General features: G+C 43.6%; 1 protein-coding gene across 4 annotated transcripts in view; it reads right to left on the bottom strand.

Annotated features, from left to right (window-relative positions):
• Nucleotides 1-19,528, bottom strand: part of SORL1 (sortilin related receptor 1) — a 179,878-nt gene that overhangs the window by 15,546 nt on the left and 144,804 nt on the right. For 3 of the 4 annotated variants that reach the window (XM_045370875.3, XM_045370879.3, XM_065529122.2), the window contains exons 33-41: nt 13,929-14,060; nt 13,166-13,292; nt 12,836-13,005; nt 11,454-11,566; nt 11,121-11,225; nt 10,242-10,314; nt 7,247-7,329; nt 5,579-5,675; nt 3,061-3,245 (exon numbers count right to left, since the gene is read on the bottom strand). In XM_045370875.3, coding sequence (XP_045226810.2) covers nt 3,061-3,245; nt 5,579-5,675; nt 7,247-7,329; nt 10,242-10,314; nt 11,121-11,225; nt 11,454-11,566; nt 12,836-13,005; nt 13,166-13,292; nt 13,929-14,060 — 1,085 coding nt within the window. The remainder of the gene's footprint in view (nt 1-3,060; nt 3,246-5,578; nt 5,676-7,246; nt 7,330-10,241; nt 10,315-11,120; nt 11,226-11,453; nt 11,567-12,835; nt 13,006-13,165; nt 13,293-13,928; nt 14,061-19,528) is intronic. The other variant, XR_012423810.1, reaches the window with a different exon arrangement.

The following is a 19,528-nucleotide window of genomic DNA, read 5'->3' as shown; positions in this document are numbered from 1 at the left end:
AAGCTTTAGGAGGACTCATTACAACAGAGGGAGGAGCCCTTCTTCCTGCCCTCCGGCTGCCTGGAATAGAGATCATGACTGCAGCCCCAGCACCATGAGGTAAGCTTGAAGACGCATGTCACAGGCTGGAGATGCCAGGGCTCGGGTGCCGGATCAAATCGTGCTGCTCTGACAGAAACCCTGCACTGCTCAACTCTAAGCTTCTTTTAATTACGAGAGGAAATAAACTGTTCAAAGCCACTGTTACTGTCACTTCCTCTGCTCTATGCATCCCTGCTTAGTCCTAGCTGGTAAACATTGGAAACTGAGAGAGTTTCAAGCAGGGAAGTGGGAATGGGATGAAGCTTATGGCAGAAAGTGGAAGCCGAGGGAGTTTATTACTGGAGGGTGGGAGCTGAGGAAGCTTTCTCTGTAAGGCAGAATCAAAGAGAATTTTCTCCAAGAGTTATGTGCACAGGTAAGACAGGGGCTTGAAGAGAACTGTAGGAGCTGCAGGATCCATGGGATGAGCAGGAACTGAGCAGGGATCCATCCACAAAGGGATTTCCAAGTCCCAGGCAACAGGGTGACTTTCTCCAACACTGCTCAGCAGCTGTGAGGACTAAGCTCTGATTTTTAAAATATTGACCAAATTCCTCTCTAAGGGGTCTGGGGAGTCATGCCCTACAAACCATAAATTCTCATTAGATGGGTTTCATTTCATCCTATATATCGGACTTACTTTCCAACCTGACCCTGGCATAACATCATGAGACAAGGAAGAAAATCAAAATATTTTACCCCAAAACATGTTTCTTTGTCATAGCTTGAAAAGGCCCTGCAAAGCTGTCCTTCGTGGGGGAAAATTCACATCTGTAAAGAATCTCTATTCACATAGCTAGATTTTTTTCTTCCAGGCCCTCCCAATCCTGAAGACATTAACTAAAAGTCTTGCACCTTTTAAAGATCTACATAGGAAACATTTGTCATCTATTTCCCCTAAGGGCAGCCACTGAAAGTCTTCAAAACAACCTTGGTCTCCACAATCTTTTATCTTAACCTGATCATTTCCTTTCTGTTGATCTCAGGTCTTCAGACAAACTCAACCAGATGACAACCAGAAAATGTTTAAATTTACCTATAGCCTGGAACCCCACCTTCCTCACGCCCACTTTGAGTTGTCCTGTCTTTCTGGATCAAACCAGTGTATTTCCTAAATGTATTCGATTAAAGTCTCACACCTCCCTAAAATGTATAAAACCAAGCTGCATCCTGGCCACCTTGGGCACATGTTCTCAGGACCTCCTGAGGGCTGTGTCACGGGCCGTGGTCACTCATATTTGGCTCAGAATAAATCTTTTCATATATTTTACAGAGTTTGATTCTTTTTTTTTGACAGCTGAAAAAGGACAGACAGACGGGAGAGCACAGACAGAGAAAGAGGAAGGGAAACCCTGAAGACGGTGATCGCCTGGGAGGATGTAAGAAAGATAAGCGCTGAGGGACTCAAAGGAGTCCCAAAGCAAATGCAAATGGAGCTGCAAAACATGAGGTGGCAGTAGGCCAAGTGGGGGCTTAGAGTACAGAGGTAGGATGACATCACCGAGGACAAGCTGGTGACCGCCCTGGATGGGGTGTCTCTGGAGAGGAAAGGGGACCACAGAGCTATGGGAGCCAAGGGATGAGAGGTTCCCCACATGCACAGTGACAATGGCACTTCTCACAGTAGACAGGAAAACCGTAAGAGCTGTCAGGGTCCTCAGTGAACTAAAGCGGGGCAGAAACAGAGAGCTTCCTACAGGTGATCTCATTTGCACTCTCATCTCTGAAAGCCACCTTTAGTGTGACCAGCGCATGAGCTGGGATGAGGTGCAGGAAGGCTCCTCCAACTTCACGCACACTTACAGACCCTAAATCAAGTCAGGCTGCAGTGTTCTGTGCAATTGCCCTGCTCTGGACAGATAGTTGGGGGTGATGAGGTGGTCACGTGCTGCCGGGTATGTAAATGGAAAGAAAGGGTGCTTTGTGAGTAGACTCAACTTCCAGGTAAAAGAGAGCTCCGGGGATGGGTCAGGGCTTCTCATCACTGTCCCTGCCTCAGCTTCAGGTGCTGGGACATACGAAAGAGCAGAGGCTGTTAAATTAGCCAGACCTGAACTGAAACTCAATCTACTGCCTGTGAGCGTTTTAACTCTAGCAAGTTACTCAGCCTCACTGAGCCTTAGTTTCCTCGCTGGCAAAATGGGAATATTTACCCACAGAACCAATAAAAGGAATAAGGGGGAGCATGGGTTTATCGGGTTTTGTATTGTTCCTGGCACATACTGGCTGCTCAGTAAACCTTAACTTCTCCTTCCTTCTTCTTCACTGATTTTATAGACGATTACTTGCAAACTTTGGTTATTTCCTTATAAATCAGCCCTGTGCCAAATGCACACTGAAGATATCCTCAGAAGACCAGACGTGGGTAGTTCCTCCACTCATCACTAAGGATTTACTAATTCCTGATTATAAATTTACTTCTATATGCTTTTCCATTGAGAAAATCCAGAAAACAATCCTTCCCTTCAAGGAAATTACAAACTAGTTAGGAAGATAAGAGTAACAGACAGAAATGATCAAATAGGGTAAGGCGGTATTTAATGAAATATCATGCTATATGGAACCAACTATAAATATAGTAGGAGTTCATAGGGAAAGAGATCAATTATAGAAGGGAGGATTTTCTTGCATAGCAGGAGGAGGAAAGGACTCCAAGGAGGAGAAAGGGCATAAGCCAAGTACAGAGAGGCAAGAGGGGGATGAACGTGCCAACAGCCTCGGGACGGTTGACCTAAAAGCAAAGGGGACACACTGGGGAGGAGTGGAAAGTGAAACACTAGACTGAAAAAGGAGCACAGATCTGATCACAGTGAATCATAATGCACATACGAAAACAAAGGAAAAAGAAAGGCCTATATCCAAGTGCAGCAGGGACACTGGAACATTTGCAAAAGACAGAAAAGCGCTAGAGTTGTGTGGTGGCGCAGCATTAGGAGACAGTCCACACTCACTCTGTGATGGTCATTCTGGCTGACTTACCACATTCCGGGGGCCGGTCCAGGTACATTCCACTGCAGTCTGGTTGATGGCTTTGGCCTTGAGGCTAGGTGCAGGTGGGCGAACCCCTCTGGTCATGACATGCTCAAATGCCAGAGGGCTATCCCCCAAGTCAGTCTTGGCCCAGGCAGAAATCTCATAGGACGTATGAGCTGTCAGATTGCCAACTGTGAAAACAGGAAAAGGAGATTCCAGGAGGAAGCTGGGGGTGTGAGTCAAGAATGTGTCTTGGTATACACACTTCTTAAAAAAATAGTCATCTCTCAATTTAAATGAGTCCCATGTACTGTAGGACTGTCATTAGATGACAAATTCATTCAACGTTTATGCACTGATGACGACCGTACATAACACACTGCACAGGCACTGGGTAATTTCCTTAAAGCTGCCCATCCACGGATATGGGTTGGTATGATGCTCCTGGAAGCCATCTGGCCTTGTATAACAAGAACCTTGAAAATCATAGCCTTCAATCCAGTTATCCTATGAAGTCAGAGAAAGACTCGAACGTGTGTATAATAAGGATTCGCATCACAGTGTTACAATAGGAAAAAACTGAATGTAATTTAATTGTCCAGTAACAGGATAATAATTAAATAATGTGCGTTCCATGAACTACTGTGCAGGCACTAAAAGTTGTTTCAAAAATATTTGATGACACTGGAAAATTCTCACAATTGTATGTTAAGTGAAAAGGGCGGGATATAATACTATATATGGCATTATTCTGATTTTATAAAAAAGACATAGAGATCAATCCATGGAAAAATATATTAGAATACATCTGAAATGTAAAAGTGAAATTACAGGCAACTTTAATTTTCATTACACTCTTTTTGTGCTCTCAATTTTCTGAAACAAATATGTATCCCCTTTCTAATCAGAGGAAAGGCTATTAAAACTAAAAGAAGCCGGGCGCGGTGGCTCACGCCTGTAATCCCAAAACTTTGGGAGGCTGAGGCAGGTGGATCATGAGGTCAGGAGATCGAGACCATCCTGGCTAACACGGTGAAACCCCATCTGTACTAAAAATACAAAAAATTAGCTGGGCATGGTGGCGGGTGCCTGCAGTCCCAGTTACTCAGGAGGCTGAGGCAGGAGAATGGTGTGAACCTGGGAGGTGGAGCTTGCAGTGAGCCGAGATCGCGCCACTGCACTCCAGCCTGGGCGGCAGAGCGACACTCCATCTCAAATAAATAAATAAATAAATAAATAAAACTAAAAGAAAAGTGAGAAGGGGGAGGCTACACTAACAGGATAGCCTTTGGAATCAGAAGGACTGGGGTTTAAGGCCTGACTCTATACTTTGTGGTTGTATAACCTTGGATAAAGTATTTAAACTCTCTATTTCCTTGTTGGTGAGATGGAGAAAAAAATAACAGCACTTACAGCAGCTGCTGGCTTACAGGGAGAAAAAAAAGAAAATGCTTATAAAGTGCTTGGCATAATGCCTAGCATGGCACTAGCCCTAATAGATTTCAGACAACAGCTAGTTAAGACTTCTGCTCCTGACTCTGCCAGTTTCTACTGGGGCAACACTGAGGCCATGAGATCATAGGCTTTGGAGTTAGAAAGATGTGGGTTCCAGTCCTGGCTCTGCCACCATCTGAGAGTATGATTTATTCTTTCAACTTCAGTTTTGCCTCTGTAAAGCGCCCATATCTCATGGAATTATACTTGGGGTTATGTAAATAATATGCATAGAATGCCTATGTAAATGCCTGCACATGGTAGGTGCTCCATGTGCAAGAGTACCAATAACAACCTCCTCGGGTACCTTGTAGACTTTCAGTTAAAAAAAAAAAAGTAACAATAGAACATTTGTAGTCTCTATTTTATAAGGCTATGACAAGGACTAAATAAAAACATGACTGAAAGTACTTCACGACTAGAAGATGGAGACAGGAAGAAGCTCCCAAGTCATTCTCAACAATCACAGTCAGCTTTTGCCACTTAGAAATAAATTAAAATCCGTCCTGTAGCACGTGTTTAGATAGAGGAACTGTAGCTGAGACCTGCTGCTGGTACATATGTAACAAGGACTGGACCACTCCTCCTTTACTTTTTGTTCATTTCTCCAGGCAACGTATATTTACTGAACGCCAGTTATGCATAAGGCCTTCTGCTGTCTCTCATTAGCAACGGAATAGAAAAGAGAGACAGGAAACTGTCTACATCTAAGAACTCTTTATTTTGGAAATCAAAACTCATCTGCAGAGAATTAGTCTTGCCTCTGTCCAATTTTCCTCCTTATGGCCCCCAACTTCCACTAAGGGTCATGAGGTTGGAGGAGGGCTCGAGGGGCCACCGAGGGAAGCCCTCTGCCTAGGATCAGCAGCAGACTTACAGGATCCTCAATGCACGAGAACCTGTCAACGCAGAACAGCTTCCAGAGAATACCCCCCGTTCCCTGGCACCCCCAATCAAGCTCTATGGCGGGAAGGCGTCGGTCCAGCCTTACTCCTTCCTGCTCACACACCGACCAGCACCAACGTGTTACCTTTGTGTGATAATATGCTTCCTCGGAAGTTCAGAGTTCTCCTCTCTTGCTTGTGGGTATCAAACGCCCAGAAAAGGTTCACCACATAGCCATTCACCTGCCAAGAACGAAGAAGCACGTCAGATGAACAGCTAGTCATGCGGCACACCACACACAAAAGGCAGGATTAAAAATACACCTCTTTTCTGCTGTTTCCTTGGGTATCTCGCTTCTTACACTGAACAGGTTGTTTTTTAAAATCTTTAAACAGGTTCTATTTGTGCTACCATCAGCTAATATTTAGTTATACTCCACCTACTTCTAAAAACAAATAGCAGACCATGTTTAATTTATAAATTCGATGCAACAAAAAAATGAATGAAGAATAAAAGAATAATAAACAATTAACAAAGGTAGAAAGAGGAAACACTGGAAAGATAATTAGGCTATGGAAATTAAGGTAAGTCCTTGCAGTCAAGGCCATGAGGCCAATCCACCCAAAACAGGCTGGTTAGATCTCATTGTCTAACTACCAAAAATACATCCACCCATCAGGAAAGATTACCTTTTCCAAGTCCTGAGCTCATAAAAGGATTTGATCTAAAGATCTTTAAATATGGGACAACGAACAAACAAAAATATTTTCAAGATCAAAGATTACAAGACAAGAACCACATAAGGCCATTTCTTTTTCTTTTCTTCTTTTTTTTTTTTTTTTTTTTGAGACAGAGTCTCACTCTGTTGCCCAAGCTGGACTGCAGTGGCATGATCTTGACTCACTGCAGCCTCCATTTCCCAGGTTCAAGCAATTCTCCTGCCCCAGCCTCCAGTAGCTGGGATTACAGGCATGCACCACCACACCTGGCTAATTTTTGTATTTTTAGTAGAGACGGGTTTCACCATGTTGGCCAGGCTGGTCTCAAACTCCCAACCTCAGGTGATCCATCTGCCTCAGCCTCCCAAAGTGCTGGGATTACAGGCGTGAGCTACCACACCCGGCCAAGACCATTTCTTATATCAACCCATTCTGAAGCTAAGGGCATGACACTAAATGGTAGTTAAGTAAATGGCACAAGGACTCTGAAGGCTGCTTGTCCCAACACAGCTTCGTCGATGGAGAGGCTGTGAGGAGGGACAGATAAGAAGGAACACTATGGAAAGTGGATCTCAGCTTGAGGAACCACATGGGCACAGATAACAATGGCGAAGTCGGCTACGCAGAGGGCCAATAGAAGCGAGGGCGGTGCTGGAAGAGGAAGATCTTAGGTGGATGGAAAGTGAATATGTTTCCAAGGTATCCAACTCTCCCACAAGAAGGTTGTTCTTCCACTGTGAGTGCCTCAGCATTAGCGCTTAGCACCAGGAAATCCAATAAAGCTGAAAATTACAGGGCATACATATTCTGTTAACACCAACTCTTTATTTGCACTGTTGCTGTGAGCCATTTAATTATATGGTTAAGGAAAAAAAGGCACCAGGCTGAGGCAGAATAATTACATGCGAAGATTCAAGTTATTCTTCATGGGGGGAAGGAACCACCTAGTTCTGGTATTTTAGCTTCACTAGATCTAGCCGTTCGTTTTGTTTTTGTTTTTGTTTTTGTTTTGTCAGCCTTACTGTGCTATGTCCTTTCAGTTCCCATACAAAATAAAGCCCCATCCAGCTGCTGGTTTGAAATTCCCACATTACCTTGATATCACTCTCCATGGTCAGGGTGAAGCTTAGATAATTTTCCCCATAGCTGTCAATGTGGATATCTGGTCGTGGGATCACTGAAAACAAAAAGGAATTCAAAAACAGAAGCCACGTGATGAAAAGCGAGGAAGGCAGGACTTAACAGTTTTCAACTCAACGGACAAAGCCATCTTTCAGTCGGGGAAGAAAGGGTATTTCTTTGGCAGTGTTCCTCATCTATCTTTTTTACCACTGTTTTCCCGAAGCTAAGGTTGGTCCACAGTTGCTTGGTGAACACAAAACTATCTTGGCTCAGTCAGCTATCCTGGCAATTAGGTCAGGCAGAAAAGTTCCATTTTGTAAAGGTCCCAAAACAGCCCAGCTTCAGCCTCGTTCTTAAAGGCACAGGGATCATTCACTGCGAGTGGCGTCTCACTTGGCACTAACGAAGTCCCACCAATCTCAAGTCCTTTCGGAAGGCTGACAGTGGGGTAAATCATAAATGGTAGATGTACGTGTAGCAAAATGGAAAGAATGTGGCCTCTGGAATCTGGCAAACCCGAGTGAGGAGGACAGATACGAATTCCTGTTCTGGTAGCTGTGTAACCTGCGCAAGTTACTGATCTTCCTGGAGCCTAGAGATGTTATCCGCATTTCACAGAGCTGGGAAGGTTAACTAAAATAATGTATGTATGGTGCCTAGCACTCAACTGATCCTCTCTTTCTCTTCCTTTCTAATATAACCTCACATACGGCCAATTAAACAACTAGAAACCAACTGGCGCTCTCAAAAAGACCGGAGCTCAAGCTGCGAGTTGATGGGGCAAGGAGAAGTGGCCAAGGAAAAGACCGCTCTCACTTCAGCCAATGAGCGCCATGCTCGTCCTCTGGAAGGCCTTGCCACCAGAAGGCTGACAGTGCTTGGCCCAGCATGATCTAAAAGAGCTCAACGGATCAATATTATCAGAAAATATTATTTAAATGACAACTTGCATATTAGACTCTCCGCATATATGCCCCTTCTATAGACTGGGCAAGAGAGACTCAAAGGAGCAGATAAGATTTGGTGGCAAAAGAGACGTGTCAAAGTCTGAAGAGGTCTGTCCAGATGATCAATCACGTAATAAAACTTGACTTCAGGAAAATTCAACAACTGGAAGAAGAAAGGAAATTGGAAGCTTCAGGCGGCCAACACAGAACAAAACACTATGGATGCTGCATATGGTAAAGCTGACTTGAATTATAATCATGGCAGCCACAGACAAGTCACAATCCACTCCAAACCCCAGTTTCCTCAGCTACACAATGAGGATAAGGATACTTATCTCATAGGATTCGTAAGGATTAATAAGAGACCAATTCATGAGCAACAATAGCACGGTGCTAGTGTATAAGAAGTGCTCAGGGAATGGTGGCTTTTCTCATTGTCATTACTAATCCACGACGTTCACCAATTAACCTGGCACGTCTGGCTGATGCCTCTGCTGTCTTTGTCCTTCATCTTAAAATATTATTATGATACCAGGTCACAGATATTTTACAACAAACACCTTTTGGATGTGGCACACAGCTGCCTTCTGTATAAATCCTAGCCCAAATATACGCAAGGAGCTGAGATTCATCAAAATCACAGAAAATAAGTTAAAGAGAAGCAACCACCCACTGAGATTTGCAAATGCGGTTGTGACTTGTGCCTTTGGAATTCAAGGTACATGTTTTTGGTTGATCTTCCAACATCCTTTTTTCTTGGTACGTGTGGTCAGTGTTTTGAAACAGACTTTGTAGAGAGAAGTCATAAAACAATAAAAACTCTAGGAGAGTGTGAATTCAGCAGGCTTTCTCGAAGACCTGCAAGCATTCAGCTCCGAAGACCATCTGGTGACACTATGTTTGACCGCCTTGGGCCCTGATCGCAAAGGCTCTAGATTTTACAGGGGACCAGATAGTGACTCTCCATGACCCAGAGCCTATTCCTCACAGGCTTAGGTTAAAGTAAAATCTTCCAGTCCTGTTGCATGCCACAGTGTCCACCCGGTTTTAATACCTGGAAATCCAGAAATGCAAGTCCCCAGTGCCAAGGCGAAGGTCCGGAAAACCACTCTGGAAAATGAGTTGTAGTCCATTCCCCAAGATATGCCAGAACCCTTCATTTAACTGGTTCGACTCACTCATTCATCAATCATTTCCTTAGTCTCTACTAGATGCCCGTGATAGAGTAGAGAAAAACAGACCAGATCTCTGCCCTCATGAGGCACTCGTGCAAGATGCTGAGCCCGCCACCCCCGGCAAGCAGGGTGGTCCAGTAGGCCGCATGTGTCTCAGCCCAGAGAGAAGCGTGGAGCACAGTGGTTAAGAGCACAGGCTTTGGAGTCAGGCAGATCAGGTTCCAGTGCCAGCTCTGTCACTTACTGATTGTGTGTCCTGGGGCAAGTGACATAACCTCATTCAAGTTGCTAATATTTTTTTGTAGTTGTTCTGACCATCAATGAGCTGATGTACGCAAAGCAGTGAACACTCTAGAGTGTCCTGCCCTTGGCAAGCCATCAGTTATTACTAATATCAGCTCTAGTACAAGATAAAAAACCACCTACACACAGTGTGCCAGTGCCACTGGGAGAATAACAAGACTCAGCATGGTGCTTTCTTTAAAACACCATAAATGAACATGCACAAAATCATCTTCGGCTTTGGCGAGAAGGAAGGACTCCTTCTATTTTAGATATTGTGACTACTCACAAAGGGCTGGGCACGATGGCCTTTGGAAATCCCTTTGTATGTCTGCATTAGAAGAAATGCTCAGTTCTAGGAGGAAAAACACACTCAGTCACCCCAAAAAGACTTTGTATCTAAAGCACTACAGAGACACCCAGAAATGTGCATGTGTTGGGGAGAAGGAATTTGTGTGATGTTTTTCTGACCTACGCTTTTCCATTTTCTAGTCATACTGAAAGTCATTTGAAAGGGTTTCTATAATATTTTCTCTAAATCTGCAAAGGCTGGGATCATTTACCTTTTCCTTTTATGGTGGTAATGCATTTAGAATCGCTCCAGTTTCCTATTCCACGACTAGTCACCGCAGCCACCTTTTCAAATCAGAGGGGGAATTAGTATGACATGAAGGCAATACACCACACAGCAAGAATACTGAATGAGTTAAAGGGCTGAGATTTTGGCAGTGAGGGTGGAAAAATTTTATACAGAGTGATCCAGAATATTCAGAGGCGCCAGCATCTGAAATAAGACGGCAAAATACCCGAGGGAAGGAGCTTGGGTAAAGGGCATTATGACAGTCCTGAGATCAGGAAATGTCTATTGATCGACAAATATCAAGGTTCTTCTAAAGGGCAGGTGTATGGGGGAGGGGGTTCAAAAATAGACACATATATAAAAAGGGTGCTGACAAAATGATCAGTGTGAGAGTCACAAATGTGTACACTTAATGGTCTTAGCAAACATGCTTTACACAAAATCTATCTCTTTCTGCCAAAAAATACTAAAAATATATTTCATAAGAACCTCACAAAATCAGTGTCGAAAGACTACTTATCATAGCTCTGCATCATCCTGCAGCTAAAGATAAGCAGAGAAGAGCTGAGTGCAAAAGTACAGGAGCTGGAAAGCTAGCAGAATTTCGGAGTTAAAAGCAGGGAAGCTGCATTCCCATAAACGCCCCGTTATCGACAGAAACTCTGACGTCAAGCTCTCTGTGGCGTCCATTTAACAGACTGAAAGAAACTCTGAGCTCCCCCGTCCCAGGACAAGAAGTTGGGTATTTTGCAGATGAGTAATACGCATCTCATAAAGGTGAGTAGAGAGTTCTCACAAAATAGCAGCAATTTCGCTCAGTTCTAAGACTGCGTGGATGGCTGGAATGGACGGCGACACTCACTCTGACGGTGTATAGAGTGTTGACCAGTAAGTTGTTGATTTCTGTAAAGTTACTAGCAGCCCTCTGGGAGGCCCACATCTTGGAACCACTCCTGCTGTACTCTACCTAAAATGAGAAGAAAAAAAAATGTGAGGAAAGGGAACCAACGGTCCAGGGCATCCTAATACCTTGCAAGGAGGCGGGAGGAGAGAAAAGAAGGTGAGGAGCAGAATGTTCTGACAGATGGGTCATCACCTACAAAGCTATACCAAATCAACCCCTACTCATACAGAACACCCAGAAATCTCCTAGCCCCCCCAACACACATACGGCCAACTCCTTGAAGATACTTACAATGTACTCACGGATGAGGCCATGGGTGTGGATGGGAGGAGCCCAGTGGCCTACAATCACACCTTCTGCTTCCCTGGGGAGTGACAGCTGGAGATTTCGAGGGGCATCTGGCACTAGAAGAAGAGTCAACTCAAGGTTAAAACCCATCTGCCTAGCGGCCAACCAGAGGAATTTTCCTGGGCTTAGAACAAGGACAAGAAAGACTCCACAGCCGGCACTGAGACTATCCACTAGAAAGGCTGCTAGCTTGGTCTTCACACTGACAAGACACTTTTCCTCTTCTTCCAAAAAGCAAGGTGTGCCGTCCACATGTCACATCATGGCTTAGTTGAGTGTGTGGTAAATTTGTGGCTCATAAGGCCTGTATAATAGAATCACTTGGGCAGGCTGAGTCACCACTGACCCTATGAATTCAATGCTCAGATCTTAATTGTCAATGACAGCACCTGCTGCCTCTGCTTCTTGTACAACAAAAACAGAGTACTGTGGGCATGACTACCAAAAAATAAGACTAATTTTGTAACATCACAGAATTTCTATATCCAAATGAATGTGATCATCTTCAAAGCAGGCTCCTTAATGAGTTTAGTGCTAGCATATTCAAGATACTTTAGGCAATGGAAAAAGATGACATTCAAGCAGACAGTTGCTCATGTCAACTACTTTGAAGTAGGGAGGAGGTGAGGAACTCTCTTAGACACATAAATTTGGTAGATTTCTTAAAAACTTAGCCACAAAGCCAGGCACAGTGGCTAACATCTGTAATCCCAACATTTTGGGAGGCTGAAGCAGGTGGATTGCCTGAGCTCAGTAGTTCAAGACCAGCCTGGGTAACATGGCAAAACCCCATCTCTGCAAAAATATAAAAAGTTAGCTGAGCATGGTGGCACACACCTATAGTCTATGCGAGAGGCTGAGGCGGGAGAAGCACCTGTGCCTGGGGAGACTGAGGTGATGAGCAGTGATTGCGCCTCCACAGCACTCCAGTCTGGGTGCCAGAGTGAGACCTTGTCTCCAAAAAGAAAAAAAAACTTAGCCACAAAATTGCTGATATGCCTCATATTTTAATGAGGATGACCTCCCAAGTACCAAGTACTAGGAAATATCTAGAGAAGGAAGGTAGAGGTAGAAACTAGACAAAAAATGCAAGAGGACAATGGTGTAGAGAATCTTAAATTAACTTAAGGTACAAGAACAGTCTCTGACGCAGTAAGGAGAAGAGCTGTTTGACAACTCTCGCAAGACTATAAAGCTTAGCCACAATACTTCGGTACATGTGAGGCACACGTGTGTTCCCACATTCCTGAGAATACTCGGAAAGACGCTCACAAAACCCCACCTGAGGTCTCACACATGCCATAAAAATTAACGGAAACACTTACATCCCTCCGGGGTCCTCAGGGTCACAAAGTCATTGGTGTTGTGTGCCTTGCTGAGACACTGAACTTGTACTTTAACCTGATACGTAGTATCTGGTTTCAAGACTTTTAATACAGTGTTTGTCTTATTGCTGTGGGTCTCCAGAGTCTTCCATATGCTCTCTCCAACCACCCTGGCCCAAAAAAATAAAGATATTGTCACACGGGAGCAGCATGGGGGGCTGAGATGTCTGACTCAGTTAAGAACATGGTGCACGCCACTAGAGAGCTTTCAGAGCATCCTGGGACAATGAAGACACCATTTTCACCTCCCGTGGCAAAGATGGGACCCACCTGTAGTAGACGTTATATACACAAGAAGCAGAGGGCATTTTTTTGGGCCGCATCCAGGTCAAAGTCACATCCCCAGAGAAGTCAGCTGTCCACTGAAGATTCTGTACTTTGTACACAGTCAACTCATCTAGAGAGATAAAGGAGAAAAAGTCAAAAAAAGTTACATCTTGGCCGGGCCTGGTGGCTCACGCCTGTAATCCTAGCACTTTGGGAGGCTGAGGCGGGCAGATTGCCTGAGCTCAGGAGTTCGAGACCAGCCTGGGCAACATGGCTAAACCCCATCTCTACTGAAAATACAGAAAAAAAAAAAAAAAGTTAGATCTTACAAATCCTTAGATTTCAGAGGACTACCGCGATCTAGATTATCAGGAGGTCATAATCATTATCTGAAAAGAAATCTCAGAAAATGTAGTTGAAACCTCCCTATACAATCCCTCCTAGGGTCTTCTGAGATAAGAACAGAGTTAATTCCACCAGCTGATTGAGACTGTGAGAGTCATGATGTATGGACATGAGGTAGGGAGTCCATAAAAAAAAAATCCAAGACCAGCTTTTCACTAACAGGGAGGAGACAGCTGCACGTTATATCAGACTCTGGCCAAGGCTCACCTCACTTGGGGCTCCAAAACTAGGCACAAATCTGTTTCATCCTCAGATTGAGGAACAGTTCAAAAGAGTCCTAGCTGGAGATCTACATGGGAGAGGCCCTGGGGTAAGCGAGCCTCCCAGCCCAGCCCAGCCCAGCCCACGGGCCGGCACTCACCACTGCAGGCCTTCTCGTCGCTCTCGTCTGAGCAGTCCAGGAAGCCGTCGCAGCGCTCCGAGAGCACAATGCAGGCCTCCCCATCCTCGCACTGGAACTCCCTGCTCATGCAAGTCAAGGTGCTGTGTGTGGCTGAAACACAGAGAAGCTTCTTAAACCCACGGGGAGGGGCCGTATGGTACTAAAGGCTGGGCCCAGGTTTATTCGGGTTTAGGCAAAGTACTAATAGGCTTCTGCTTCAAAACACACCTCTGGAATGACCAGTGGTGGAATCTATACCGGCACTAAGGTGCCATCTCATCTAACATTAACAATTGGAATCTGCATTCAGGAAGAGGGAGCCCTTTGGAGTCAAACAAACTAGAGTTTAAACCCTAGATCTGCGTGAGTTTGAGCAAATCACTTAACATCACCCAAGTTCAGTTCCCCTATAAAAAATGGAAGTAACAATTCCATCGCTGTCGTGTCTACAAGGATCTAACGGGATCACCCACCTGGAATAGTGCCTGGCTCCTGGCCAGCATCAACAAACTGTAGCTATTACTCTACAGTACTATTATTCTGCTGCTATTATTAGTTTGCAATCTAGAAAGAGGAGCTGATTTCTGGTTTGAGTAATAGAAATAATAATGAGATGAATCCCAACAATATTAAGAGGCATGCATACTTTATGTAGTATTTTAAGTTGTTTGGCTTTTCAAAGTACTTTCACGGAAAATGAAACAATGCAAACAATGAGCATCGGTAAGTTAAGGGTTACTCAATTGTATGGCTAGGCTATTGACCAAAATGTGATGTGCTCTCCAGTTCTGAAAGTAGATTTAAACTGCATGGGAGGCTCTAAAAAGAAAGCAATCACCATAAAATTGCAAATCCTCCTGAAAAGAGAAAAGGTGAAAATGGCTATAGACAGCAAACCTGCTATGCAGGCTGTGTACCTGGGTGGTACAAATCTGCTACGTACCTGGGTGAGCCCAGGAACAGTAATTTGAGGCCTTCCTTATACAGATTCACACCTGCCTGCCCAGTCCTGGACAAGGAAGGGCTACATCAGAAATCCAGTGCCACCAGTGATGAGGGTCTAAAATCAATCTTGCTCCTCCAAGTCTAACAGGTCCACATCCTAATCCCTGGAACCTGTAATATGTTACCTTATGTAACAAAGCAACTTTGTAGGTGTGATTAGATTAAGGACCCGGAAGTAGGAGAGTTCAGCCTGGATTATCCAGGTAGGTTCTGTCTAATGACCTGGGTCCTTAAAAGCAGAGACCCTTTTCTGGTTGTGATGAGAGAAAGAGAGAAAACAGAAGAAAGGTGAGAGACATGCAACATCACTGGCTTTGAAAATGGGGAAATTACAACAGACAAAAGGAGGCCGAACATGAGTGGCTCCATTCTGCTCCCCGCACCCTGCCCCATGCCCGTGGTGACATCTTGTAGGTTAATGGCCTCTGCTTATCTCGGCACGGCACATAGGCCAAGCTAACTATGGAAGGAATTTTGTTTATAGTTTAATTTTAAAGCAACGATGATAATAGTCCCTTCCTGAAACTAATCCCTGAGGAAATAAGGAGTGTGTTCACACAAGTAACAAGGTTATGTTAAAGGTGATATGAGCATTGTGACCTGAGCAAGGAAGCTTCATCTGCCCCACCTCAGACCCAGGCATGTGGCCATGGGTCACCTCTTGACCTCGACCCCCTCCCTCTTCCCCTTTCTGCTAACATAAACAACCACAATTTGAGACGTAGGTAGAGAAACTGGATAATGTTCCCATGAGAGCAACAAGGATGCTCAAGAGGAATGGATAAAGGATCCAGGGATATTTTCCTAGAGATGAAAAGATAAAGGATAGGGGAGGTGGTGAGAAGACGTGCAGACTCTAACAAGTGTTCTCCGCTGAGGAGTTTTCATGAGAAAGAAGAATTAGGACTTCTTTGCACGAGTCTCCAGGATGGAGGTACAGACTTCAGTTCACTACTTATTAAAAACCAATTCTGATACAGAAACTGCCAACAGGAGAAGGGAACTAGCAAAACCAGTTATAAGGCTTTTCACAAACTATAATCCCCCAATCTCCAGGAAGATCACTGCATTTCAGAATTCTATTATATACTGAGATGTAATTGGTTTGCCATGGTGGGGGGAAGCTCGTAACAAACAAACATGTATTCAAGAATTAAAGAAAGGTTTGAGAACCACTATTGTAATAGTCTCAGAAGCCCAAGATGGAATTCATCCATCCAGCGAACATTCATGGAGGTCCTACCATGACTCAGGCACTGCTCCGGATGTTAAGAGTATGGGGATATGTGGAACAGATGAAGGACCTGCCCTCATGGAGCTTATCTTCTATTGAGAGAGACTGCAAACAAGTAAATTAATCTGATCAAGTTATGCCATTTTTTATAGGATTGCCAGGGACAGACTCTGTTCAGAGGGGATTATTTTGAAAAATACCAAAACCCTCATCACAGAAGTATTCCACTGGGTAACAATGTGGTAAAATACAATCAAACAACAGCTAAGCAGTAGAGCTGAGGACACTGGAGGTTTCTTTTTAAAGTGTGTCTCAAAATTTTAAGAACAAAAAAGCACGGGCTTTAGACTCTGGAAATAAGCTGGGTGCAGTAGTGTGCACCTGTAATCCCAGCTACTTGGGGAGGCTGGATTGCTTGAGTCCAGGAGTCTGAGACCAGCCTGGGAACATAACCAGACCCTGTTTCTTCAAAAAAAAAAAAAAAAAAAAAAATAGAATCTGGGAATAAGGTTGTCATTGATCTCTGAAAATTCTTAAACTGATAATGAAACAGATGATTAATAGGCACTTAGAACAGAACTTAGTAGCCTTCAGGGGACAGCTTCTCTAAAAAGAATCACACCACACTCATCTCATTTCATTTTTAGATAAGGTTATCAAATTATTGTTGGAAAAAAACTGTGGATATAACACATCTTGATTTTAAGACCCTTAACTAGGCAACATCCCTGTGAATAAGCCAGATTGGAAACAGGCTGAAAACATGGATTTCAAGAATGCCAATTAATGAATTAGTATCACCCAGGAGGGAGGTCCCATTTCTTTTCTCTTTCTTAATTATCTCCAATGTTCATCTTATTATGTGGTTGCTTATTCGGCTCAGACGTTCCCACTGTTATTTTGGTGAGTGTGGGGCCAACCTGTCCCCATTGGTTTAACACTCTAGGAGTCCACTTTGTTCATTCTTTTAATGTAAGGGTAGAATTGTACACTAATCCCTATTCAGTTCATCTGTGTTGGTTTTGGTGTATTCTTCCCTGATGAGAACTTTCAACACGGCTTTCAACCTAAATAAATAACCCAGTCTGGTACTGGCTAGGTGATCCTCTTGGAACCTTAATTCTCCTATCTCAACAAAGGAGATAATACCAAAATCACAGTTATTTTGAGAATTAAGTGGAATGAATACCTGATTTGCCTGAGAATAATGAATAGCACATTAAAACCCACCACCAACGTTTAGCTTCCCTTTGTAAAACCTGAGTGTGTTGCCAGAAAATAAGCTATCTGGGCAACTTGGTATTATTTGCAAGTATGACAGGCATTGCCTTCCAAGTTTTCATCTGGTCATTAAAGAAGATAGGATCACTTTAAAATCATCAGAAAATATTACCACAGCGAATAGAGCAAAGCAGAAGCAGCCTGAAAAAGACCACTTACGATAAAGCAAAGCGAAAAACAAAACAGCCAAAATGCAAGAAAGCAAACAGGCATAACAACGAAAGCAGTATATAAGGCGATAGAATGAGAAACGAGAATCTTTTAAGGCTTTTCAAAGGCTGCCGCATCCTGCTAAACACACAACTTAAAAAAAAAAAAAAGTACACAGCAGGAAAATTAATTACATTGAAGACAAACTCTATCAGTGAATCCAAACACTTAATTGTGTGAACTTGCATTAACTTTGAAAGCAAATGACAAAGCTCAACCTTATAACTGATAGACATGACAAAGAAATGAGAAAGAGATGTAATATGGAAATGTTAACCAAGGAGATTAAAATATCCCTTACCATCTGAATTTATTTGGTTTATTTTTTAATTTATGTGACAGAGTTTCGCTTTTGTTGCCCAGGCTGGAGTGCAGGGGCCCCATCTCAGCTCACTGCAACCTCCGCCTCCTGGGTTCAAGCGATTCTCCTACCTCAGCCTCCCAAATAGCTAGGATTACAGCATGTGCCGCCACGCCCAGCTAATTTTGCATTTTTAGTAGAGATGGGGTTTCTCCATATTGGTCAGGCTGGTCTCAAACTCCCGACCTCAGTTGATCCACCTGCCTCGGCCTCCCAAAGTGCTGGGATTACAGGCGTGAACCACCGCGCCTGGCCTATTTGGTTTATTTTTATAGATTTATGTATTTATGTCTATGGATTTATATGCAAGCATCAAGAGATATCAAATTATCTTAATCTTTTTGGTTCTTGGGTTCCAGATAACAAGGAGCATGTTCTGGACAGAGAGAAATCCATCCCCAAAATGGATCTGAAACTGCTCAATTCCTGAGTTCCAATAGGAATAGTTTAGTAATGAAAGATTCCTTATGATTCTCCTAAACTAAAATAAACAAATAAATAAATAAATGAAACAAAAAGATCCATCCCCAAAATGGATCTGAAACTGCTCAATTCCTGAGTTCCAATAGGAATAGTTTAGTAATGAAAGATTCCTTACGATTTTCCTAAACTAAAATAAACACATAAATAAATAAACGAAGTAAAAAGAAATCACCCTACCTTAGAAACTGAAGAATTAGAAAGACTCAAAGGCTGTTTCTTGAAAAAAAGAACCCTAGGTAGCAACTTACCCAATTCCTTGACTTTTAGTCAAAGAACAGACCCTTCAGGCAGCTGAAACAAAAGCCAAAGTGACACTCCCGGAGATGAAAGGACGCAGGAATGATGGGGGTCCTGGGACCCCTGCCGAAAAACCAAGTGTTAAGAGAAAAACCTATGCATGGTGGAAATAAATTAGTTTCATATTTCAAGTTAAGGACTTGGCCAAGATGATTTTTTCTCTCAACTCAGAGCACATCAAGGCCTAGAATGAAATTCGTCTCCAAAAGTCCATCACTGTAGAGATCATCATAAGGAACAACAAACGTGTGAAAATTGGCAAAGGCTCATTCCAACGGGCAAGTGAAGGACACGTGCACGGACAATTAATGCAGTAAAATGAAAAGGAAGACAACAATGCCCCAGTTTCTGACCTTCCCTTTTCACTTTCTACCAGGATGACTTGCACTACCTCAGATGCTAATGTCAATCAACGAACCCACCATCGTGCCTAGCCCCACCCAGGGAAAGCTGTGACTCCTCATCCTCAGCATCCCCCGCATAGCTGGTGGCATCAGCTTTCACTGTCATCCTGGGGGAAACCCTCATTCTTCCTTTTTCCTAATCACCACAGCCAAAAAAACCTCACTGGACACTGTTAATAGTACCTCCAATATATTAAGAGGTCACTCTCCCTTTTTCACCTTCACAGTCCCATCAAATTAGCCTCCTAACGGGCACCTGGCTTCCAATCTCACTTCAGCATTCTTCTAACCCATTCCCCGCGTG

Source organism: Macaca fascicularis, chromosome 14 (genome assembly GCF_037993035.2).
Source record: "Macaca fascicularis isolate 582-1 chromosome 14, T2T-MFA8v1.1".
NCBI lineage: Eukaryota > Metazoa > Chordata > Mammalia > Primates > Cercopithecidae > Macaca > Macaca fascicularis.
Note: the sequence above shows the minus strand (reverse complement) of the source record. Positions and strands in the feature narration are given on the sequence as shown.